The 25,401-nt window shown below is 41.3% G+C and overlaps 2 protein-coding genes across 2 annotated transcripts in view; both read left to right on the forward strand.

Moving 5' to 3' along the window:
• Window positions 1–1,185: 1,185 nt before the first annotated feature.
• Window positions 1,186–11,999, forward strand: LOC145459698 (uncharacterized). The gene is made up of 13 exons (XM_080338254.1): window positions 1,186–1,291; window positions 1,358–1,466; window positions 2,953–3,062; window positions 3,176–3,319; window positions 4,201–4,327; window positions 6,297–6,389; window positions 7,017–7,135; window positions 7,420–7,563; window positions 7,833–8,139; window positions 8,811–8,860; window positions 10,865–10,961; window positions 11,612–11,673; window positions 11,729–11,999. Exons 2-13 carry the CDS (start codon window positions 1,411–1,413, stop codon window positions 11,887–11,889), a joined length of 1,470 nt encoding a protein of 489 aa, XP_080194380.1. The 5' UTR covers window positions 1,186–1,291; window positions 1,358–1,410; the 3' UTR covers window positions 11,890–11,999.
• Window positions 12,000–12,342: 343 nt separating this feature from the next.
• The window catches only part of LOC145459724 (uncharacterized), a 35,665-nt gene continuing 22,606 nt past the window's right edge, over window positions 12,343–25,401 (forward strand). The window contains exons 1-4 of the mRNA XM_080338277.1: window positions 12,343–12,445; window positions 13,657–13,889; window positions 15,632–15,789; window positions 15,867–15,967. Of these exons, the coding sequence (XP_080194403.1) occupies window positions 12,343–12,445; window positions 13,657–13,889; window positions 15,632–15,789; window positions 15,867–15,967 (595 nt within the window). The remainder of the gene's footprint in view (window positions 12,446–13,656; window positions 13,890–15,631; window positions 15,790–15,866; window positions 15,968–25,401) is intronic.

The following is a 25,401-nucleotide window of genomic DNA, read 5'->3' on the forward strand; positions in this document are numbered from 1 at the left end:
TGAAAATGCCGAGTCATTTGGACTTCACAGATGTCTCTGTTCCGCCAACGTTAGTTTCGTATGCTTCAATACGACCAATCTAGCTTGAGAAGGCCCGTGACAAATTAACTCTTGCTGGACATGAGCATATAGTTTGAGTCCTTCAAATAATCATCAAGTCATGCTTGACTCGAATCGTTGGACTCATTTCTCGATTCAGGTTCGATGACTCATATCGTTGTCATCATCATCCAACATTGTCTATTGCAGTGGTTCTCAACCGGGGGTCCGCGGACCCCTGGGGGTCCGTGAAGCATTTTCAGGGGGTCCGCGAAGCCTCTGAATTTTTAAAATGATCGACAACCTACTTTTTATTTATTTTAATTAGGAAAAGCATGAGCCAGTTTCGCTTCATAATTGCTCAGACTTTAGGACTCGCATCATCGAAATGGTCGTCTGAGATAAAATATCCGAATGTGCACATTCCTTTTAATTGTCAAATTGCCAATAGCCTGTTGATGCAAATACATTGCTGTTTGGAGAGTTTTGTTGGGGTTTGCGGAAAAATGAAATGTTGGAGATAGCAAGGTCAAACAGGGTGACTTCTAAATGTTTGCAAGACATTTTGGATTTGGAGTTATCAGTCTCAACAAATTGGTAACAGTCGTCTGAAATAAAAATTCCTGAATTTGTTTCCTAATCTGCCCCAATGAAGGAATTGAAACCTCGCCACGAAATCCATTCTCTCCTGTGATATAACCACTAAATAACTTCAATAGAAGATGCAAGATAGAAATGACTAGGCTGGACGTAATATGTTCATTAAAAACTCACAACAAAAGCTGTCGTCGGAGGCGTTACGCGGTAATATTACATTCGCCACCAATATATCTTGGTGGAAATGGATTTTGGCACTCATTCATATCAAATCGAAGACGCCGATTTCCAATACAATAAATACAGCTGGAAGATTCCTTTCGAAATAATAAAAGCCTAGCCAATTTTCACATATAGTATGGAGTTATTTTCAAGAAAAGTCATTTTGTGGCTATTTTTCACTTGCCTACAATTAATATTTGCACAAGACAGATGACGGTGGCACGATAATTGAGCTAATTTTGAACGAAAACTTCAGGGGGTCCGCGGGGTCTGTGACGGTCCAAAAGGGGTCCGCGAACACAAAAAGGTTGAGAACCACTGGTCTATTGGCAGTTTCGAGTGCCAGTGAGGCGTCTTTACATTTTTATTAGTTCGATTTTAACCTGCCTATTTACAAACAGGGTCCAGGAATCCAAGGAATGCGAGGGGGAAGGTGTGTAGGACTTGGTCTCCCTTCTATGATCTTGGGCGGATGGATAGAACATGCGTATTTTTTCAGGTGACGAGATTTCCTCCACCGAAAGTGATGCGTCGAGTCACGACTCGTATTCTATGGGTAACCTACTACCAGGAGGCTTGCGTCAGCTTAAAAAGAAATTTCTTCCCAGGTGAAAGAGTTTTTTTAAAATTTTCTGCTTGAATTTTTATCGGCGATATTTGACGCCCAACTAAAATCTTTCCCAACAATGGCATAATCTACTTATGCAAAGTTTGAAACAGACCGGGATGAAATTGTCCAATTTTGCATACCGTATTCGCATTGCACACACATCGCATAAGTATGATTTCCTATTGAAGCAATTCATGCCTGGCACGAGAAAAATCTCATTAAGAAATATTAGAATAAAATTGCTGTACTTGGTAGAGAGTAGGGATGGTGTGAACCTCTGAAAGGTTCAGGTTTGTGTGAACGTGAACCTTTTTGAAAGGCTCTGTGTGAACGTGAACCTGAACCTCATGACGTCATGTGACGTAATATTGCTAATTCCATGCCTACATTTCAGTGAAGTGACAGCGTATACAAATGTATAAGTTGTACACGATGCCTAGCGATGAGTCGGGCCACAAAATGCTACAATGCTCAAATACATATTGACGTTTTAAATATCGCCAAATGTATCAACTGGGGCAATCAAATAATATAATGATCACATGAAATCAATATCTGCTGTCGCTTTACCAACAAATTCGACGACGACTTGCAAAGAATATAAGCTTACGCCGTAACGGTCTAGGCCGGTCCAGACAATGTATTCGGAGTGTGATATTTAGGGTGCAAAGCGGGATTCTATACTTGATGCTACTATTACCCCATTCACAAGTTACACAGTAGTAGCCAACACCCCAATCGCACGGATTTGGTTCTTATGGTATACTATATATATGAAGTCAAGATTGACCATGTACGCCTGCTAGATTTTGTACATCAGACAACGATATTAATTTCGTTGATTGGTTGGATAAACATCATTCGCCGACTATATGTAGTGTGTTTCGCTTTTGACATTGTGTGATGGCGGGTCAATCTCACAGCAGACATTTTTGAGATTGTCAAGGTGCATGCTCGTTAAGTGTTGATTGTTTTACGCTGCCGGCGCCATGCATAGAGTTGACCGCAATTGAAATGCAATCAATTTCAACCCAAGATGTTATAATGTAGCGAAAATTGTAATATATGAAAAAGGTTCACAGTGCAGAACCTACCAAGGTTGGGTATAACATATTCTGACGGGATACATTACCATTTGTCTAAAGGGTTCTGCTGTATGGTATCAAGTTGAGTTCGCTACTAATTAAAATGCGAAATCATGCGAAATCCCGCTTCGACATTGGCAGGGCTTTGTGTATGAGTGTGGAGTTGTTGATATATGCGAGATTATCTGATTCCTGCAGTAGCGGCATTTGTGCATATATATAGGCCAATAAATCCGATATAATTTAAAACATCCTGTTTTTGAAACACCACCTAGTATTCCCCTTCGTTCGCATCACCTCTAAATATGAAAATGCTTGTGAAATATGCTGGAAATTGTATGTTGTTACAGAATCTTGATTCATTTTCGAAAATTGCTATATGCCATTTTTTATTAGTAGCAGGTGTGAGGAGACCGAACTGTCCCAGGAAGAGAAAACGAAACGTCTGCTGAGCTTGTCGGACTTTCTTCCCTCGGCAGCAAAACCCTCGGCTCAACAGCTTTCAAAAAGTGAGTCCAACTGTGGGAATATAGATTACCAACCTAACGATAGATATGCGACTCCTGTCCTAACGCTCACATGCACTGGGCGCTCGAATCATCAGCATTAATACTCTGTTCAGATTCCAGTAACCGCATTCCTGAATTTCTACCAAGGGGCTCTGCCAGGCAAGGGACTAGACGCCGGAAAAGGCCCGTCTCGCCATCATCTGATGGGAGCGGACCTCCGCCAAAGCGTCCCTCGGCACCTGAATATGGATATGAAGGTAAGTATTAGATTTCGCTGGTCATCAGCCAAATTGCTTCTGATACCAGACTTGGAAAACTAGAAACTCTTCAGTTTAGCCAAATTGGATCAGAATTAGAATTGCACGAATTTTATTAGTATTAGAATCAGAGCTACGCAGTGTTTTAAAATTAGATTAGAATTAGAATTGCACAATATTTTACAGATTAGGTTAGAATTAGAATTGGAGCTACACAGTTTTTCCACATTAGATTGGTATTAGAATTAGTGAATTCTCAAAAATTGCGTGAAATTGTGAATGAGAAAGTATATGCAGCAAAATTCAAGTGTAGTTCGTTCATATCAAGTCAAGCACATGAATGATTAATGTCCGTAAACCAAGCCTGGCTCGTTCAATAAAAATATCTTTCTCTTTATCCCTATGCAGTTCTCTTTGCATGGCTGAAAACACTTTACAATGGAGGTGATGTTGTAGTCATGCGTACGAGTTCTCGAGGAGAAGCCCTGGGATGAGCAAAACGATTTCTCTTTTCTAGTAACTCAAAACATCACAGCCCATGCTCTCACTCTCTGCTGCGAAATATCTTTCCAGTTCATCCCACAATATGTTTTCTTTTGGTAGATCTGAACATGCCTGTGTTAACTATGTCTTTTTCTTCGCTGCCGTCCTGTTTTGATAGAAAATAGAAGATGTTGGCAAGCTTAAAACTACTATACCAGCATACTTATTTTATTTGTCACAATAACTACTATGACTGTACGATGTAAGTGATGCGATGGCGGCTTGACTCTGAATCTCCTGCACGAAAGAAATGTTCTTGTGAACATCCTGCAAAATGTTGCGCACATATAGTATTGAAAATATCGGACACTGAAATTTAGTTGCAAAATCAACGACAGATGACAGATCACGGGGGCCAACTACAAGATCTGCTGTGAAGGCCAAGTCGAAGTCGCCGCCAAGGTTCGAGTCGCCGCCAAAGTTCCAGTCAACGCCCAAGGCCAAATCGACGCCCAAGTCGTCCAGGTGAGGTTACGCTTGGTAAATATGTTTTCCTCTTGGTTGTAATGACTCGAGTTGCAATTTTTGTTTGACTGGACTCTAATTTTGTTATACATGGAAAATCACGGAACTCGACATGAGTCATTGTAATATAATCGACCAAGTCATATGACCCGAGGAATTCTATATGGCTTGACTTGAGTCTTGTGTGTTGATTTGAACTTGATAATGAACTGCGAACACTATGGCTTGGATCCCTTTGCCCCATGACTCGGACTTGACACAGTGATGAATTGAAAATGACTCAACCTGACTCGAGTCATACTATATGAGTAAAATTGACTTTTTTCTCGGAACCTTGTGACGAGGTTACAACTTTTACCGAGGCAGGTGAAATTTTACAAAATCTGTCCATGCCGTCAATTTTGGTAAGAATTGAAACCGCTGACGTAGATTTAACATGTTGGATGGCGATCTTACATTCTGACAAGCTACCAACTTTTCAATATCCGCAACTAGAATTAGAACTAGAATTACTGTAATTTTCCATGGGATGTAAATTCTGGAAAAAAGCCTGTACGCATGTATAGTACACACCCTGCATTCGCAGTACGTGAATAATTAAGTTTTAGTATTCGTATATGTCATTCTGTTTGCGATGTCACTGTTGAACAATCATGACATAACAATCGCTAATCATTGTACACTTAACTGCATTGTCTCTGTGAAACAATAGTAGATAGCAGCCAAAGCCTGCAAATTACTGGGCACGTTGGCTGAATGTGATGCGTGGTTAAAACAAACAGGTGTGATTTCAAGGGATCTTTTTTTCAAGGCTTGTTGTACCCATGCATAATGCGCACCCTTCCGATCTTAGGACAAAAAATTTGTAAAATTTGGCGCATTATACATGGAAAATTACGGTTGAGGAGGTTGAGAACCAGTGCTCTAGACTAGTTACACTTCTACTTCATGGTTTCTAAGGCATATAATTACTTCTCACACTTTTAATTTAAAAAGAGGAAAGTAGTTTTGTAGTATGTTCATTTGCATCACCTCAAAGTAGGAAATATGCTCGCGAAGAATGCTGCGAAATATATGCGTGGTACAGTACCTAAATCCGTTTTCGGAAAATGCTACAAGTCATTTTTGGTTGGTCGTAGGTGTGAGAACAGCCTTACATTTGGTCCTGATGAGATTCATGTATGAATATATCTTTGCTGCGACATTGAAATTATGCACTTCTAAAAGCATACTTAAATGACAAAAAATCAGCAAACTTCAACAGTACCAGTGAGGCGTCTTTCTTCCCAGGTGAAAGAGCTTTAAAAAAAATTTCTGCTGGCGTTTGTATCGACGATATTTGACGCCTGTATAAGATCTACCCCAACAATGGCGTATTCTACTTGTGCAAAGTTTGAAGCAGACCGGGATGAATTTGTCTGGCCTTGCCTAACCACATTGCACACACATCATATACGTGTGATTTTGTTATGAAGCAAATCATGCCTGGCACGAGAAAAAAACGATTCAGAAGTATTTTAATATAATTATACTCGGTAAAGAGAGTAAGCATAGTATGTCTAAATTAGAAGATATAGACTTCATGCATGAAGAGTTGAAGACACATGAATCATGTCATCTTAAAATATGTAGCTATCTTAGCAAGCCCCGTATAGTAATTTCCAGTTAGCAGCATGTGTTAACAATGTAATTCACTGCTTTCAATTTAGAAATAAAACTTCAACTTTACAAAATATACTCTAACACAGTGGACCCCATCGGCTGAAATTAGAGCCTAAATTTCCCCGCGGAGTAATCATCTGTCTACTCGGCTTGAATCTTTAGAATTATTACTCGATTCTGATTGGTTTACTCGAATGATTGTCGTCATCATCCAGCCCCGTTCATCGGTAGTTTCGAGTTCTAGTGAGGAAATTATTTTCCTTTACGTATCTTGTTGGTTCGATTTTAACCTGTAATCAACAAACAGCATAAAGAGAGCACGCGCTCCCTTTGCCGAGTCAACCGCGGTGGCAACGGAACAGGAGGAAGTGGCAGGCCCGAGTGCCAGAAGATCAGAAAGGTGGGCAGTTGTGATTTCAACAACTGAGCTAATTCGTAATGGATTCCGCATTGAACATTTTAATTTGTGAAATCTGATATGATGTCAGCCTGCTGTGTTGTAACTTGATCGTGCTGCTTCGCTTTTGGTTAAATTACGTCTTTGTTTATCTTTCTGCTGTTATCTTAGTTGACGATAGTGGTTATATATCCTAATAATACAACTGGGTTCTGCGGGTGTGTTACGGGCCGAAATAAAAATGATTGAAAGGTCGGGTTTAACATATTCCGAAAGGATACATCAACATTCGTGAGACTGGATCTGTCGTATGATATCAAGTTGAGGTCGCTACTAATTTAAATGCGAAATACTGCTTCGACATTGGCGGGGCTTTGTATATGAGTGTAGAGTTGTTATTACGTGTGATATTATCTGATTCCTGCAGTAGAGGCACTTGTGCATATATTTAGCCCGAAAAATCCGATAGAATGTAAAACGTCGTGTGTTCGAAACACGTCCTTTCTTCAAAACACCCCCCTTTTTCTCGGCTGGCTATGTGCCTGTTTTGTGGTATGTTTGTTTGCATAACCTCAAAGTATGAAATATGCTGTGAAATATATGTGTTACAGTAACTGAATGTTTCGTTAGTCGCAGCGGGATTGCCTTGTCCGCATCGCCGTCCAAGGCCGAGAAGACAAAACGAATCCAGTCCTGGTTGAACTCTCTTCCCTCGGCGAAGACACACGGTGCTCAACAGCTTTCGGAAAGTGAGTCCCACAGTTGGAGTATAGATTACCAACCTACGGATAGATATGCAGCTCCAGTCGTGCGATTGACTGCTGAGCAGGGCAGAATCAGCGTTATATGTAGTCCTATAGCTAGCGAGCCGTGCGCTAAAATTTATTAAAACTGGACCTAATCGAAAGCTAGTGTTGTACTTATTTCGAAAATACATATTAAAATCTGACCAATGCATGGAAAACAACCTCATAATAACGAGTATTGTGTAATTTCAGTACAGTCAATTCATCGGAATTAATACTTTATTCAGATTCCAGTAACCGCAACCCAGGATTGGCAACAAGTGGCTCTTCCGGGCAAGAGAGTAGACGCAGGAAAAGGCCCGTCTCACCATCTTCTGGTAGGAAAGGGCCAGCGCCAAAGCTTCCTTCGGTATCTGAAATTGGATATGAAGGTCAGTATTAGATTACGCTGGTTAACAGCCAGATGGCTTCTGAGACTAGACTTGGAGAACTAGGAAACCTTCAGTTCTTCCAAATTAGATTAGAATTTAAATTGCAAAATTTCTAGTAATTATGCTAGTATAAGAATTAGAGCTACGCAGTTTTTTATAATTAGATTAGAATTATAGATACACAATTTTTACAGATTGTATTAGAATCAGAATTAGTAGTAGTATTGGAAATATAGGACACCAAAATTCAGTTGCAAAATCTACGACAGATCACAGATCACGGGAGCAAAACAAAACACCCGCTGGGATGGCAAACTCCAAATCGAACCCAAAGTCCAAATCGAACCCGAAATCCAAATCGAAGCCAAAGTCCAAATCGAACCCGGAATCCAAATCGAAGCCAAAGTCCAAATCGAACCCGAAATCCAATTCGAAGCCAAGGTCCAAATCGAACCCGGAATCCAAATCAAAGCCAAGGTCCAAATCGAACCCGGAATCCAAATCGAAGCCAAAGTCCAAATCGACGCCGAAGTCCACATCGACTCCGAAATCCAAGTCAAAGCCTAAGTCGTCCAGGTGAGGTTGTGCGCTCGATAAATAAGTTTGGCCCTGGGTTGTAATGACTCTAGTTGCAATTTTTCTTTGACTTTACTCGAGTCATTTTGTTATACATGGATAATGACTTAACTCGACTCGAGTCACTTTGTGTATTAACCATGATCAAGTCGTATGACCCGAGACTTTCTGTATGGCTTGATTCAAGCCTCGTCTATCGACACATTCAATATCGATCAAGCTTCAATGGCATTGAAAAACTGGGCTGAACCTGACTTGAACTCGATAAGGAACTGTGATCACTATGGCTCCGATCCTTTGCTCGGTGACTAGAACTCAGACTTGACACAGCGATGAATTGAAAATGACTCGAGTCAAAACTATACGAGTAGAATTGACTTGTTTCTCGGAACCTTGTGATGTGGTTACAATCGTGTTTTTTGAGGGTGTGGTATGTTACACACAGACAAAATCTTTCCTAGCCGTGAATTTCGGTAAGAATTTGCACCGCTAACTTGGATTCTACATACGGGATGGCGATCTCGGGCCAATTTGACGGCATCATAATGGGCTTTGTTACGCCACACATTTACCCTATGTTAAGTCAGAGTCAGTTCCCCAGTAATATTTCTCCCCTATTACTTTTAAAATCGCCAGTCTCATCCATTTTAAAGACATCATCTATTTTCCAGGAGTCTGTCAAAAGTTCAGAAGCCGAATCGTATTGTGGAAGAACTCCCAGGTAAGCCATGAACTGATTAGTGGAAGACTTAAACCAATAAAATACGATTGAACTCCCCTGCGTACCTCTCTACAAACGTTGCGCTACCTCAACAATCACAATTCAACTAGAAGATGGCCCAATCGCCTGCTACCAATGAAGGCCACGCAACATTAGCAAGGCCTATTGATATTCATAGGGTGATGCAATATTATGAAAGTGTCATCACTCTCTCTACGTGACATAAGGGTGCTAGGTTGATGTAAAACTCGACTGCTTGATCTGCCTAGCGATGTTTTGATGTTGGTAATTCAGTGGTTTGCGGTATGAAACACACACTAGTATAGAAATTACATATAGTATATGAAAATGTGCAGAACGGCAAAATGCACTCCCACCGCTATAGAGGTGTGGATGGAGGAACAAACGATTAATTTCTGATAATGTAAGGACAAATACGCGTGTTAATGATTTTAACGATTGCAAAACGTTCCGCGTTTGGCTCATTACCATGAAAATAAATGTATAAATAGAAAGACTTCAAGGATTATATGGTATAGCGTCATTATGCAACTAATACATAATACAATGTATGTGGAATAGGTTACAATAGATCAGGGGTCGCCAACTCAAAATAGGTCGCGGGCCACTTTTCCAAATTCCTGGAGGCCGCGGGCCGCATGACATCAATATCGATATAAAAGTAGGCAACGCAGTTCAACAACCACGTCTGATAACTCTACGTTGTTACAACGCTGTGCTTTCTAACATAGGCGACGGTTATAGTCACCACAGAAGAACTAATATTTTATTGAACAAACACAAATACAACAAAAAGTATCTTGATCATCAATGTCATTATATTTTGGACTATGAGCTGTACACGATACCTGACAATGACAACACTCTTTAGCCGCTAAAACAGGGGTGGCCAACATTTTTGTAATTCACGGCCGCATTTCGCGTACTCATGTAGCCTGCGGCCGCATACCGGTGGTTAGTCGTGATACACTAGCTGGGGCCAAATACCCACGTTATCATGTCCATGTCCATTGCCGGTACACTCCGAACTAATCTATATGCACATATCGGCTTACTATGCGCACCAAATCGTTAGTAGTTATGTTGTAAAGAGCCACAGAGAACCAATCTGTAGTCGCGCGAAGCGCGAAAAATTTTTCATGTTCATGAGTGAATTTCGTCAATAAATATTAGTATAGTTTCACATATTACTATAAAATATTTATCCTTTCTCGGCCAATGTGTTCAGATTTACAGATACAGCTGATATGCAGGGGGTATCTGCGAAAACTTAGGGTTGTTATTACAAGTGTCGACAGCCGCATAATTTTCCTTCTACTGCTGCAGATTGGCCACCCATGGATTGAAGAATCAATATTGGGGTTAGCTATACACGGTAGGCCTACTTGCTAGACAACTATGTCCTCGTAAAGCATGGTCTTTTGGAGCGCCCGAAGTCGTTTTGCAGGCGTCTCGGTCTTGGCAGTGGTGGGCCATTGCACGTCAAGGCAATATGCCCATTCGTACCAGCAAATTCTTCATCCATGGAATGATATTACCATGCCGAAGCCGTATCAACTAGTGAGTAATAGTGATAGTGGGCACATAGAATGGCTCACTTTGAAAAACAACAACATTGTGTTTCAACTGAAATCAATTTTAGCGTTTCAACATGATTTACTAAGCGTTTTTCTGAATTTTTTTCAAATCAGGTCGCGGGCCGCAAAATAGGACCTCGCGGGCCGCATGCGGCCCGCGGGCCGCGTGTTGGAGACCCCTGCAATAGATACATAAAAACCACTAGATATACACAGTGCGACATCTAAATCATACTCTTCGAACAAGTATTTTCGACCATGCTTTTCGAATAGATGCTCAGGTCAATTTCTGAATTCGACTCGTAGAGTGCTATTTGTCCCGGCACTGGTATAATCGAAACTGCGTGTCCGTGCGGGAATAATTAGGTCCATACCTCTTGTGAATTCATCTTCTTTTCGTTGTCAGTTCCGATCCTGCCCGTAGGCACTGCAGCCGGACGGCGCCGTAGTCCGAGGATAAAGCTTCCAGTTGAACCAGGCGTTCAATACAACTTCCGATATTCGTAAGTGGATTTCTAATAGTAAATGCTATTTTTTTCAATTCCAAAGTTTTCTAACTGCTGTAACTTTGCTAATGCGAGTTGGGATTGAGTCAAATTTGTTATGTATCATTTCTGGACATTGATATATACAACTGACAAGATATCGTATGGCTTGATCTGCAGGTCGTTGGCTCATTCCCCAGCCGGGTCAGAGCAAATACCTGAATAGTAACACTGGTATTCACGACTTTCCCTCTTGGATAACAGAGATATCATGGATGGGCGGTGTAATACTTGAAAACCTATCCTATCTAACAATGCAAATCTTACCAACTTATTCCGGCGACAATCTTACACTATCGTTGATCTTAACCACTAAATATACCTGTAGAAAGGTAAACAATTGCTCAATATGACAATTAAATAAGAAAAACAACAGACTAATAGCATGGCTTACATCTGGATTGCACGCATGGCTTGGTATCTCTAAATAACGATGGTATGCTATCGTTACAATGACTTATGGTTGGAATTCAGCCTATGTTGTTGTGCAGCGTTTTTTTGCAGCCAATCTAGCAATGATATCCAGTAGCAAGTATAATTTAAAAAGATTTATTAGAAGTTATTATTTATTAGTAGTTCACCACTCCTATGTTTTTGTGTTGTTGCAGCTCTGACTTCGATGAGGCCGGCTTCAAGAAAGTCATCGGAATTACAAAGATCACTTATCCAGGTATGCCGACACGTTGCAGTTTGAAATGGTTGCATTTATGTATCTCTTTTCTCAGATAATCCCGCACGACTGGCTGCTACAGTCACGACTAGGAGGCTATACAAAAGAAAAGCGAGCAAAGCTGCCCGTGAAGGTGCTGTCATCTATTCCAGGGTTTTCAACATTCTGATCGTAATATTATATGTATTGAGCAGACAATGCTGCACCCGTGTCTGATACAGTTCCACCCGTGTCTGATACAGTTCCAAGGAAGAGGACATACAAGCGAAAAGGGTGCAAAGCTGCCTGTGAAGGTGCTGTCATTTTTAGGGTTTTAAACATTATGATCGAAATATTATTTGTAGTATAATGGAATGCAGCTTCATGATCTTTCTCCGGTGCGTCCCAGTGCCATCCAAATCGCGCATCGAGTGCTACCAACCTATTAAAATCAAAATCCCGCCAAGTTTAAGAACCAGTATTGTAAATTGAATCAAGTTTATATGAGATACATTCCGAAATCAGTGCCTATAATTCAAATTTCCTCACCGGTATGTTACTTGTCTTATTTTGATATGGGCAAAAATAGGTCAGGCCGTATTTTGGCTCGATATTCTGCTTTCTGCCAATGTGGAGAACTGGAATCAGATGCAGTCGGTCAGTTACGCTTCCACGTTACACACTTTGACAATGACTATGTACCTCCAAACAGATGAACAGGAGCCATCCGTGAAGACGAGGAAGATCGTCAACATGATCAATGCCTCCGACAATAATGAACTGTGGCCCATAGGTGGGTATACATTTGTGTCATGTCTTGTCCTAGGAATGTGTTTGACGTCACGTTCATCATTTTGTTTTAACTGCTGCGGGCACAATGGTTTGAGTACTCGAATCCGAATCGAGTATTACTTGTAATCATTGGAGTGGTGACAGCCGATTTTTTTTCGCGACGTGAAAATATATTTTTTGGGAAGGTTTTTCCACTGTGAAAGTCTTGAAACCTCGAAACAGTGCCTCATAAACACAGAATCCTTTGATTGTCAGGGTGAAAAAATGTAATGTCGTAACCGCGTGCTTGTCATGAAATGAGTTTTTCTTTTCATTTGATCTCAGTAGTACGTGTAACCTATAACGTGTGACAGTCCGTAACAAAATCTGATGAAAGTCTTTCAAATGAGCCATGAGTGACCGCTTTTGCTCAATTAATTCGATCGATACCATCAATGCGTTGTATAGCGTTTCACTACAAACACTCATGCATCAGCCGGGTCAGACCGCGGTTCATGGTGAAATGCTCTACAGCAGGGGCGGGCAACATATGGCCCGCGTCGGGATTTTGTCCGGCGCGGACAGTTTCCCTTCTTACATGATAATGTGACCCGCGACCCCACTCTGCCGAGATTCTCCACTACTTGCTCGAACGTCAAATTTTAGTGACTGTAGAGTGCAGAGTGGAGCTTACACGTAAGTTCGTCGAACTGAGAAGACTTGCATTATCGGCATACGATTTACTCAGCCCTACTGAATTGTTATCTTGGTCAATTTGGGGTACTTGGCTTATTTCTATATCACATTAAAGACCGTAGCTATTTCATCGCACTGTGTTACAATGCTGTGGATTGATCTCAAATACACGGGTGTCGTTTCCACCAAGGTGCTTGGCTATGTATGACGTGTTTCGCATCCTGCAATACGAATAATCGAGGTTCACAGCCCTCCGCCGCGGAAAATAGGACCAAAGTATAATTCTCGCTGATAAGTTCACTCTTGTGGCTGGGAGCTTGTAATTTCTGTACTTGAAATAATCATCTCTAAATAGTCGACTTGAATCATTACAATTAACGCTCGATTCAGATAAGAGTGTCCGAATCATTGTGGCCAGCCCTGATCGCGACCAAGTTACACTAATTGGAGAGTGAATTGCCTGAAAAAGCACATTGTAACCAACTCTACTTATTTTTTGGTCAGTCTTTAATGCATCGCATGGGCTTTTCACCTTAGGAAAGTTTTCCGCCATGCAGACTCTGGTATGCTACAAGTCCTCTTCTTTACCAGAGCTTTCACGAGTCGTTGTTCATGGGACCGACAAGTCGAAGCAAGAAGAAATTTCAAAGGGGGTGTTCCTGTCAAAAGACATTAATATAACAACAACCGGCATGTCCAGAGTCATCCAAGGGCGAATGGTCATCCGGCCAAACGTGACAAAGCCCGAAAGGACGTGCCCGGGCACAGCGGTGAGTTTTTCTGTACCATTCATCGTCTCTCTCGTGGTTTTTGATTACTTGAGCTGCCAAGAATACTTATTGACCCAAGATACCTGAACGATTGTTTGTGGAAATGTGTATAGTATATTTTTTTTAAAACTAGTGTATTGACGTTAATCCCTTTCTCATCATATGTTGTATAAAGCAGTGGTTCTTGGAGCCAGTTTGAGGGGGTTCTAGCCCGTCCTGGCTACCATTGGCAGCAGACAATTAGGAGCGAAAAGCAGTCAAATTGTGACTGCTGTGGGGGGGTACGTGTGTAGTGCTGTATGCGGGAGACATTGGGACTCAAAATCGAAACCCATTCGTGCTCAATTGCTGATTTTATCTCCAATATTTATTTGGTCAATTGCAATTTGAAAATTGATATCTCACTGATCAAGTAATAGGTTGACATTTTCTATGGCAAAACCAAGCCTTTCGTATTCCTAACTGTTGTCTGAAATGGAATATCAGAAGTTGCAATGAATATTCTATAGAATGATTTCATTTTTGTTGGTGCAGCCAGGGGGAAAGAGGCCAATAAATTGTTCGAGAAATTCTGGTGTCACTACATTTCTGGATTTTATTAACCAGCTGGCACCGCTAACCGGTTTTTCCAAAAAAAATCTGATTAACTTTCGAAACTTGAAAACATAACCTCAATGGAATTCGAAACCAACATGTCATATATCGTTGGACGCTGAATGTCAACACGCGTGTATATAATCGAGAAGACGAGAAAACCTTGTACGTTACTAAATAACATGCTTTAACGATGTAATTAATAACAATGATCCCGCCCAAAAGCCGACCTGTGACGTCCTCATGAATATATAGCCTTAACTATGTGGCGATTTATAATGACGTGCCGTAACTTTTCCAAGACTCCATTTGCTCATACATGTACCAATATTATTGACCGAATTCAGACTAATTTCATCGAATTAAAATTAGTGATTTGGGCTTTTCCGGTAATCAATCGCCCAATACCAGACTTGATTCACAACGGGAAGGAATGTGTGTGTGCGTCCGTATAAATGGTAGTGATGAAATTGTCCATTGATGGGTGTGGGTCTAAGGGCTTTCCCATGAGGGAATTTCCCTCAACACTTGAAAGATTTGCCCCCTAAATATTTTTCTGACTGTATCCTTGCTCATTTTGTATACAAGACGAACCTAAAAGAGGAGCTACCTCTTTGGTAGGACGCAGACACCACACAATTCTAAGCTTGCATTTATTTACGGGATGCAGCATTTTCCTCTCAGGATAGCATTTAAGGGCTGCTCAGATTGCCAAGACAGGACTATTCAGCGCTTGTCGCTTATGCGCCTATATGAACAATGGACAATTGGACATATATAACCTATATCAAAGGTATCAGCGAACAATCGACAGTCTTCCCGCCGCACTAAATCGTCTTGTTAGCCGCACTTGTACCACTAACCAGGAGAGGAAGAATGGCATTTAAGCGTACTTCGAGCTAGAAATAGCGCAAAAGTAATGCACGTTTCAGACAGCCCAGTTTCAGGCTCAGTAGTTGTGCCATAAATAAATATTAAGTTGTGCAGGTCCAGGTGTGCCTCACTTTACTGCCCTAAAGTCGAATTCCCCGTAGTTGAGAATTACTCCTAGGTTGGGTATCACTGTTCTGACATGTGTTATTAGTGTTTGTTTATGCCTGAGTCCCAAGTAATCAATATTGTCTGAACGAATATAATCTTTTTTACAGGCCTTTTTGATCGAAGAAGGAGCCGTTGAATTGACCCTCGGCGGCCAAAAGATGAAGCTAGGAGAGAGGTCTCAGTTTCAAGTGCCCCGAGGGAACAATTATAAAATAAAAAATATAGCGGCAAAGAGCGCCGTGCTCTTTGCCTGCTTTCAACTACCGTAATTTGGAAACCTTTTGAAATGCCAGAAAGAAATCAGGTCCAGCTCCACAAGATATTCGCATCCACTTTATGCAGCAAGAATGGTGACCACTCTCGAAATTTCAACACACTGAAGTACAACGACATGACTCTTCGCGGCATCCACGGCGAACGCCAATTTCTTGGCTCATCCAATGGTATGTACACTTGTATATCTAGAGCTCTCCACTGGCCTACAAGCAGCTCAATACTACGCACGGCGATGCTTATCTGCAGTTATGCTTGGAACATGGCATTACGCGGTACATTTCGTTGTAGCTTTCCGTTAAGAGTGTCGAGCTTATATCTGGTCTGGCTCATCAGACGGTGGGCAGTATCCCTTTGTGGAGAGTGCGAACGTGCGGCATAACCACTAGTTGAGCAAGGTACCATCCAATTATCAGCATAGGATCGATGAATGTTGTGTGCTATACTGTGTAATTGTGTCTTTCGGGTATCTCTGAGATGTAGCAGGTATCACTAAGGTATCTGACCGAGCAAGATAGTGTAATGGTGATGCGTCCGGCTTCTTGATCGGTAGGCCGTGGGTTTGATCCCCGGCCGGGTCTGACCAGAAACTTAAAAACTGGTTGCTATCCTGCTTGACGCTCAGCATCCAAAGAGAGCATGGATGAGAAAAGACGGGGGAGGGGGGGGGGGCAGACTAGCTGACCTCACGGTCGCATCTCAGTCGTAAGACCATCTCAATGGTGCAAGCGAAAACGAGTACCCCACTGCTCTCTCGTCCCTAGACTGTATTTACATCTGTACATCATCGAGCAATTTCTTCTACCAATTGTTCAGAACAATGCCGATTTTCAAACATCAAGTACTGTTTTGAGGTGCACATTGCCCTGACAAGATTTTTAATTTGTATTGTCAAAATCCGTGCAACAGTAGATTTCGATTAAGGCCAGTTTTATTAGTTTTAAGCGCTGGGGTTGTCATCTTTACCACTACCAATGATGCTACATTTAGATTGCTCAGGAATAAAGCTGCTTGCCCAAGCGTAACGGCGGGAGTTGGTTATCTATTCGTAGGTTTGTAATCTATACTATGGTTGACAACTCAGGTATCATTTCTGGAGTGTGTTCAAGTCTGCCTAACGCTCATTTATCCCTCTGAAGTGTGTCTGTGTGTGTGTGTGTTAATTAGGGTTGGTCAAGCGACTGTTTTCCAAATTCATTCGGCTCGGTGAAAAAATTGTTAGGGAGCTTAGAAAACGCCTAGAACCAAAATTTGCTCATTTTGAAACAGTAGACACAAAGTCATTAATATTTTAAATTTCAACAATTTTATGGAATAATGTTATCTACCGTGAAAAATTTTTTCGGTGATTTTATTTCAAAATATGTGCACTCATTAAAACACACGAGACCATATACATTATGTGAGAGATATTTCCAATCGGAGCATATCTTGGTGGTGCGATTTCAATATTGTGAAATACTAGAGTTGTCACATGTTATATTTCTGATATTTACGTTGTAATCATGAAAGGACGAGTTCGGAATAGTTGGTCCTTTGCCGGTTACGTTCGCATATGCAATGTGTACATATGTGATGACGTAATAATATTACATTTACCATTCGTATCGCAATTGCGGTTTTGGATCGTTATTATAGGTCCCAAACAATCGACAGATTATATTTTCATCTGCCCAAGACACACAATATACAATGTGATAATTCAAGTCACACAACGCTTGCGTTCGCGATCAGTCCATCATCTCTTGTAGGCGTTTTGCGACATCTCTCCTGATTAGCTCCGTGAGATCCGTGATTTGTTCGCGGGTCACTTATCTATTTTTGATGCTGAGTTGTTTATTTATTAACAATATCCAGTTCTTGACTGTGGCATATGCTGTTAGGGTCGTTCTTTTGTGCGGTCCGTCGTAGGCATAGTACGTTTCTTCCATGATAGCATTGAAGTCCATTTTTACGATGTCTTCGACATCGGCACTAACAACGATATAAATTTTTTTTTGTAAGCAATGCATTTCATATATATATGCTTCATCGTATCCTCGTCGGCGCTGCATAGTTTGTATTTGTTTTTCTGCAGTATGTTTGCGGTATAAGTCCGGCTGGATTTTTCTTTTTTCGCACCCATGAGAAATGCTACATTTGTGATTCTGTATGCAAGCACTCCATCAATATTACTGAAGCATGCTTTTACGTCTCGCTTTGTTAGCCGTATTTCCTCCCAGATCGTAGTCTTGGTGTTTGGTTGGGTGGAATCGTTGACCGGAATTTCGTAATTCGTATACTTCCTTTTGTGTGATTTCCGTCGGGTCTTCGCATTGGACTTGTGTCGTGCAAAGGGTTTCGATCTCCTCATGGTAGTTTGTTATGAGGCGTACCTGTGAGGCATGCTGTTAGGGTAGAGTTATTTGCTTACCTTTCGACCTCAATGCCCATTGCCCAAGTTGTAGATTGCTTCTTGATGCCGTTCTGCTTAGGTTTTGCATTCTTTCGCTCCTGGTTTTGATATGAATATTAATGTCAACCATGGTAATGACGCTATGGTACGATACAATAGTGAGTGTGTAACCGTGCATTGTCATCACATTTTGACATATCTGGATAACTAGAGCCAATCAACAAATTCAGAGTTGATATTCATGAACAGCGACCCTAAATAATGAAGATTGCCCACGACCGTCTCAGAAGCATACGTCTAACAAGATGATTTAGTGCAGCCAACAAATTCCAGCTAGCCGGGAAGACTGCCGCATATTTGCTGATACCTTCAATATAGGCTATATATGTCCAATTGTCCATTGTTCATATATGCGCATAGATGTCCTGTCTTGCCAATCTGAGTAGCTCTTCAATGCTATCCGCAGAGGAAAATGCTGCATCCCATAATGAAATGCACAATTGGAATTGTGTGCGACCGACAAAAGAGGTGACTTCTCTTTTAGTCTTGTACACAAAATGAAGGACTTCGGTCTTGGTTACTTATAGATGTTCTGTTTTGGTGATGCTCGAGTAGCTGTTCTTTTGATGTTTCTTCGTACTGATATTCATATCCGTCATTTTAGTCGGTGTTTCCATTCTTGTAATCCTCAAGCGTATCTCCGACGAGTATTCTGTTTATTTTGTGGGCTATGCCCAATATTATTCCTTTACGCTGTAAAGTCCCCAGAAAAACTGTTCGTCTCCCTCACAGCCGAACAGTCGTCAGTAACTCAGCCATGACCAAAACACTTGATCAATGTCATCGAGATAGAATCGTTATACGATGGTGTCTATCAGGCGCGTATCCAGAGCGCGAAAAAGGGGGGGTTTTGCGTTACGAAATTGGCTATTGTGACGTCATCATTACGATCACTCATCTCCACGCCGTGGTGGAGATGTGCGGTGAGTGGGAGATGTACGAATACGATACAGACATTGCGTGAAAATCGCGTTTCTTTTACGGTATGATTGAAAGAAATTCGTAAATGCTCACATTTAGTCATGAGCCGGCAAACGCCGCCCGTCTTCAAGCGCGACCAGAGATGCGCGTTTTTGTTGGGTTTTGACGATATTATGCGCACGGTCGGTAGTATCGCAGCGAACGAACAAGCGCGGAATAAGGCGGTAGCGTAAACGAGGCCGATCGCGATCGCCACAGAGAGGTGTGGTGTGAACAGTGTACGTCGTACACGAATGTGTGCTTTTCGATGGCCTTACTAGCCATACGGTTGAGTGTGTAGTGCGCGCGAAGATAATTAGACCTTCATTGCAAGCACGCAAGTCAGTCAATTAATACAGAGTACACACTGGAATAATAACTTGATCGACAGAGAAACTTGTCAGCCGGTATAATTAGGTTAACTTTACTACTAGGCCTACTCAATTCTCCCGTTCAGAGACAACATAGGCCTGTATTTGGACGACAGCAAGCCACCTAACAATCGGGAACGTGGATTGCTAGGCTTGTATTTTGAAATGTGAATGTCAATCGTAGGCCATTTCTCGCCAATAATCGCGAATACAATGTGGATTTGAGAATAGCATTGTCGTACTGGTGTCGTCGTGTCTACGTCTCGCTGATCAATCAACACGCCGTGCAATTCTTGATTAGGATTTCAAGGCGAGCAGGTGCAGCGAATTCGCGAGCGATGTTAATTGCCGACAACTTCGTCTTTGCAATTACGTATCGCGTCGGCCAATTAGATTAGATTTTCCTAAAATGCGTCTCTCGTTTTAGCAAGGCGAGAGAGAAATCGAGGGAAGAAAGTTGAGAACGTCAGCAACTGCCACAGCTGAAATGTAGCTGAACAAGCGCAGATTTCGTATGGAATCAGCGAATTAAAATGACCTATTTTATCCTTTCGACTAATTCGGCGCATAATTCCAATATTTTGTAGGGGTGTTAGTCCCCTTAACTAACATTAAGACGCCATATTCGCCTTCGAATACGTAAAAACGAATATGGTAAACTGATAAATTAGCAAATATTAGAGACTATATTTGACATCAATTTTTAGGATTTTGAAAAGGGGGGGTTCCGACCCCCTGAAACCCCCGTGAATACGCCACTGGTGTCTATCGCTGGCGTTGATAACAAACGGGGTGGTATAGGCCGAGCGAGATAGTGTAATGGTTATGCGTCCAGCTTCTCGATCGGTAGGTCGTGGGTTCAATCCCCGGCCGGGTCAGACCAAAGACTCCAAAACTGGTATCCGCGGCTATCCAGCTAGGCGCTCAGCATCCATGGATAGCGTGGAGGAGAAAAATACGGTGGTGCAGACTAGATTACCTTACTTAAAGGTCGTATCGCATCTCCATCGTCAAAGCATCTCGATGGTGCAGGCGAAAATAAATCTGATCCCTCTCTCTCTCTATAATACAGCTGCTCTATACTAAAGCAGCACAATATGCAGTAAAATATGAAAAATCTATTCACTTTGGCATTGGTTATTCAATCAACTGCATACCGGAAAAGTGCATAGTTACTTCACAAAATTGATCCTTTCTATCATCAGATAGAATCACCACAGAGTGTGGTTCATTTTATGCAGTGAAAATAACGGAGTATTTGAATCCTACTTGGTGCACACCGTGGTTCGGTGTCTTATTGAATTAAACGGCTTTTAGCGAATTTTACTCAGTCTCGCTCACATATCTGATGTTGACGTTGAAGCAGACAGCAACAACAGACTGAATAGTAGTCGATCGATTCCGTGGAATCCGTGAACATGGAATTATTGAGGACGAGGAACAATGTGGAACAATTTTGATCGCAAACCAAAGCTCATTATCGCGTAGCATTCGTTCAGGATACAGAAATGAATCAAAGTGTAATATCCTCTATCTGGAGGTTGATTGAATTGTCCTTCACTGCCTGAGTGGGGGACGCTTATACTTAATTTATTGTCCATGGATAACAAATACTTTTTAGCTTATTTTAATGTTCAACTCAACAAGGCCGGAGAAAAGGCCTTACTTTTGTCTAATCTACTGAAAGACGAACTGATTAGATTGATTCATTTTAACGTCAGATGGTTGTAATCTTATCTGGATAAACTAGAAACCCTTCTTACTGCCCTGAACAGTATTTCCGCTTTAGTGGTAGCTCGGAAATGTACTTTCCAAATAAGCCCTTGATCAATGTATACTTGTTGGTGTAGCAGCCCTCCTGCGCCTCCTATTCGGGTTCGCTATCGGTCATACGCTGTCTATTCGGAGAAGAGCATGAGCTGGTTTTGCCTTTTGGGTTGTGTCGGCGGTGCGGTTGACGGTATTACTGGTCAGTTAATTGGTTCTTGGATCTGTATCGTCTGTCGGGTTGCAGTATATTTTGTGAGCTGAATAAACCTCCATATCGGACTTTGAAGACATCCAGGCCCCCAATTTCTATGAGAGCATCAGTAACTACCGTGATGAAGAAATTTCGTACAAAAACTATTCGAAATACAACAGCAATGGTTGTACACTGGAAACAATTATATGGAAATTAATCATCCAAAGGGCAGCATGTCTAAATTCAGGGGAGATATCAATGCCGATCTTCTCAAGCAGGGATCGGATCCCCACTCCAATGCCACCAAGTCTGTTGGTATAACTGAGCTGACGAGAAACACAAGTGAGGCAAGAATTCGTGTTTTAGCTCACATTGCTGTTATCACTGTTGATTGTTTTTGTATGTTGTTGCATTTGTTAATCTATTATGTGTTGCAAATAACCACTTGTTAGCAATTTGTACCATGTCGAATAGCTTGCTCCGGGCATATGATAGAGTAGTTTTACGGAACAAAATGGAACGTGGTTGACAACGGTGGTGGGATCTTGTGATACATATCAGTGCTACGTTATTTGTGCAATTTCGAGAAGAGGTTGAAGTGTGAATATTGTATGAATGAAGATTGTTATCAAGCAACGATTGGAACAGCAGGGTGAAGATTTGAAACAAATGGCATATTGAATGCATGGCTGGAGCGACTGTGTAAGACATCTTCCAATGTGGTCCACACTGCCCCTGTGACTGGTCTAAGCCAATTGATTCATGAATGGATGATGATAAAATGGCCCATATATTCCTGACAAATCAATGTCGGGTGGTCTACAAAATATTGCAGAATATATCTGCAGAGCAGGCCGATACGGAAAAGATGAATAGTATTTCTATGGATGGAATTGACCTTTACATGACAGAGCACTATGATCCGAACCAATTTGTGATATGAACCGTGAACCAAGAGCAGCCATACCTGAATTAGTTGCTTGTATCAGGCAAGACGTGATCAGCTGTGATTTTCGTTAATCAATAATCTGTTGGATGAACCGGTGTATATTTATGTGTTATTTTCGAAATGGAGCTGTTCTGAAACGAGTATATATACTGAAAAGCAAAAGAAACACCAGTTTCAAACTAACAGTCAAGTCTTCTTATACGAAGAAACGTAAACAAGCTGTCCGGAATTTCGATGGTCGAGTTTTTGGATATGAAGTAGATATGAAGCGCCAACTTTATGTATCAGTTCCACTGCGGTCATTGCCCTGAATATTTCAATGACTTCTTTACCCCGGAATGAAAAGCTCACAAGTACAACACACGCTCGTCCAAATATCATATGATCGACCGGAAAGATCATCGCTCTATTGAATATGCCGGACCTGGCCCGGCCATCTGACAGTCGACGAGCATGTCCACATTCAAGTCGAAATACAAGCAATTTCTACTAAATGAATACTAGTCCGCACTCAAGATTACCGGACCAAGACCTGACCTTTCGATTTCCCGTGACATGCCACCCCATTTTTATTGCATGCTTTTCTATATTGTCTTCTTTTACTCTTCATTCAGTGTGCATGTCTCCTCTTTACACCGCCTAGCTAGGCCAAGGTGAGTGTCTGATTCCTAAGACTACACCAAGTCGTTTCGACACGTTTCTATCTTTTCATTGTATCACAATTCAAGTGGTGTACTGAACTGATAAAAATTACTAATAATCCGAACAAAGAAAGCTTCGTGATAAGTGTTGACACTTACCTCATGGATGCTAATATATAGTGTGACGATATGCTATTACTGCATACCGGAATTAGCTGCTCGTATCAGGCAAGATGTGCTCACCTGTGATTTTCGCCAATCAAAATTCTGTTTGATGAACCGATTTATATTTATGTGTTATTTTGGAAAACAAGTTTTCTGAACGGAGTGTGCATACTGAATAGCAAAAGAAACACCTGCTTCAAACTAACATAGTCAAGTCTTCTTCTACAAAGAAACGTGGGCTTTCAGGAGTTTTTGGATACGAAGTGGAACAAAGAAAGCTTCCTGATAAGTGCTGACGCTCACCTCATGGATGCAAATATATATGGGCTCTATGCCATTACTACAATAGTAGGGGTGATACTCAACCACCATATCAAAAAAAGGATATGTTCACAGGAAAGGTTTTCGAAGGAGTGGTTGTATTGAAGGTGTAAAGCATACTCAAGCGTATCCAACATCAAAGTCATTGAGCAGTGAATGAATACTGGATACTGGCGCATGTCTGAAGACCTGCTGAGCTTGAATCTACATCATTGCATAAGCTGAACACTTTGGGTGTATTCACACCTATGAATATTTTTCTAGCAGATGTAAATAATCCATCTGAAATATCCAATTTTCAATTTATTGTTACTGATGTACTTAATTAGAATTGATAGGCCCTAGTGGAATAAAGATACTGAATATTGCAATTGATACCCTCCTTTACGGTAGCAGAGTCGTAAACTCACTTTCCAGTGTTCATTTTCCGAATTGACCAAACGCTGTGAGGATTTCACCAGTGCATTTTCAGTTTGGTTGATTGAAGGATTGTCTGTAAATACTCTGCAGTACCGTTTGCTATCCACAATGAGGACGGTGGATATTGCTTTTCGACGATTGACTATGCTGTTGCATATAACCAAGTTCAATAGAGCGATGATAGTCTAAAATGTCTTACTCTTAGCACACTTCGTTTAGTCTTGCTGCAAATGAAGATGCCGTTTGGAATCTCTTCAGCACCAAGTTATTTCACGGAAATCATAAATCAGCTGAGTCAAGAGGCGTTGCAGTTTTCCTGGATGAGATTCTGGCCAACTATAAAAGTTGTAGAAATCTTGTTCATGCTCTCTGACTTGACTTAGTGTCTGTTGAGTTGATTTCATTAGTGGAGTTGTACTAGCTAGATGAACTACTGTTGTCTACACCCTACTTATGATTTTACTTCCGCTTCATTGCATGTTTGCTCCCTCAAGCAAGGGACGGTGTCGGTGTGTGTAGGGTTTATCACAACAGTGTATTTCTCAACCATACTAGCATGTGACGTTACTTCCTATTGTGATTATGTCGAGCGTTTATAAGCTCGTGCAAGAGTTGAGACTTCATGCTAACCTACTGAAATACGTTTAATAAACTGTGTATGAACAATATATTTCGTTCCAAGAGTTCATGACTACAACGCAGGACATTCTCCAGTTAAGTACCAGACAGTTACAGCCTATACCCGGGACATCTACTTCGTCTGAGTTCTACTTACAGAGACATAAAACCCTAATAAGTTGTTGCAGCATTGCTGAAGACACATCACGAGAAACGTCTCTGATGCCGAAACAAAAGTTCATATTTTCACAACAGTCAGTTGAAACACAGGTCTGAAATAACAATTACCAAGTGCCAGTAGTTCCAAAGGTTCAAAATGGAGGCAGTGTTGAAACTAATTTTTATTTGAGACCTAAGAATTTTGTTGACGGTTGTGCGAATTTGAACATTTCTCTTAGGCATCAGAGACTTTCCTCTTGAAGCTAGTAGTTCCAGAGGTTTGAAAATGGTGGCTCTTGCTAATGTTTTCAAATCGTTACGTGGCCTGGTACAATTCTACAGTAAATTTTTACCCAATCTGTCAGCGATGACTTCTTACGAGAAAGGGAATCCTGTGATTTTGGTGTTGACTATAGGCAAAATTCGTTTGCAGAATTGAAGAAGATTTTGCGAGCAGAATTACTGTTGGTTCATTTTGATCTGACAAAGAAGTTTGGATTATCATGTGACTCGTCTGACGCAGGAATTGTTTGCGTGTTTTTCACCCTTCTAATGTTGATTGTGAGAAGCAATTTCCGATAT

Source organism: Botryllus schlosseri, unplaced genomic scaffold (assembly GCF_051294905.1).
Source record: "Botryllus schlosseri isolate E-star unplaced genomic scaffold, Bs_hap1 Bs17a, whole genome shotgun sequence".
Lineage (NCBI taxonomy): Eukaryota > Metazoa > Chordata > Ascidiacea > Stolidobranchia > Styelidae > Botryllus > Botryllus schlosseri.

Bases quoted from the DNA above. Each gene is read 5' to 3' on its own strand.
- LOC145459698 (XM_080338254.1), top strand. From the start codon at position 1,411: ATGGGTAACCTACTACCAGGAGGCTTGCGTCAGCTTAAAAAGAAATTT. The intron at 7,564-7,832 runs GTCAGTATTAGA...AATCTACGACAG, and splicing joins ATCTGAAATTGGATATGAAG to ATCACAGATCACGGGAGCAA. The intron at 10,962-11,611 runs GTAAGTGGATTT...GTGTTGTTGCAG, and splicing joins CAATACAACTTCCGATATTC to CTCTGACTTCGATGAGGCCG.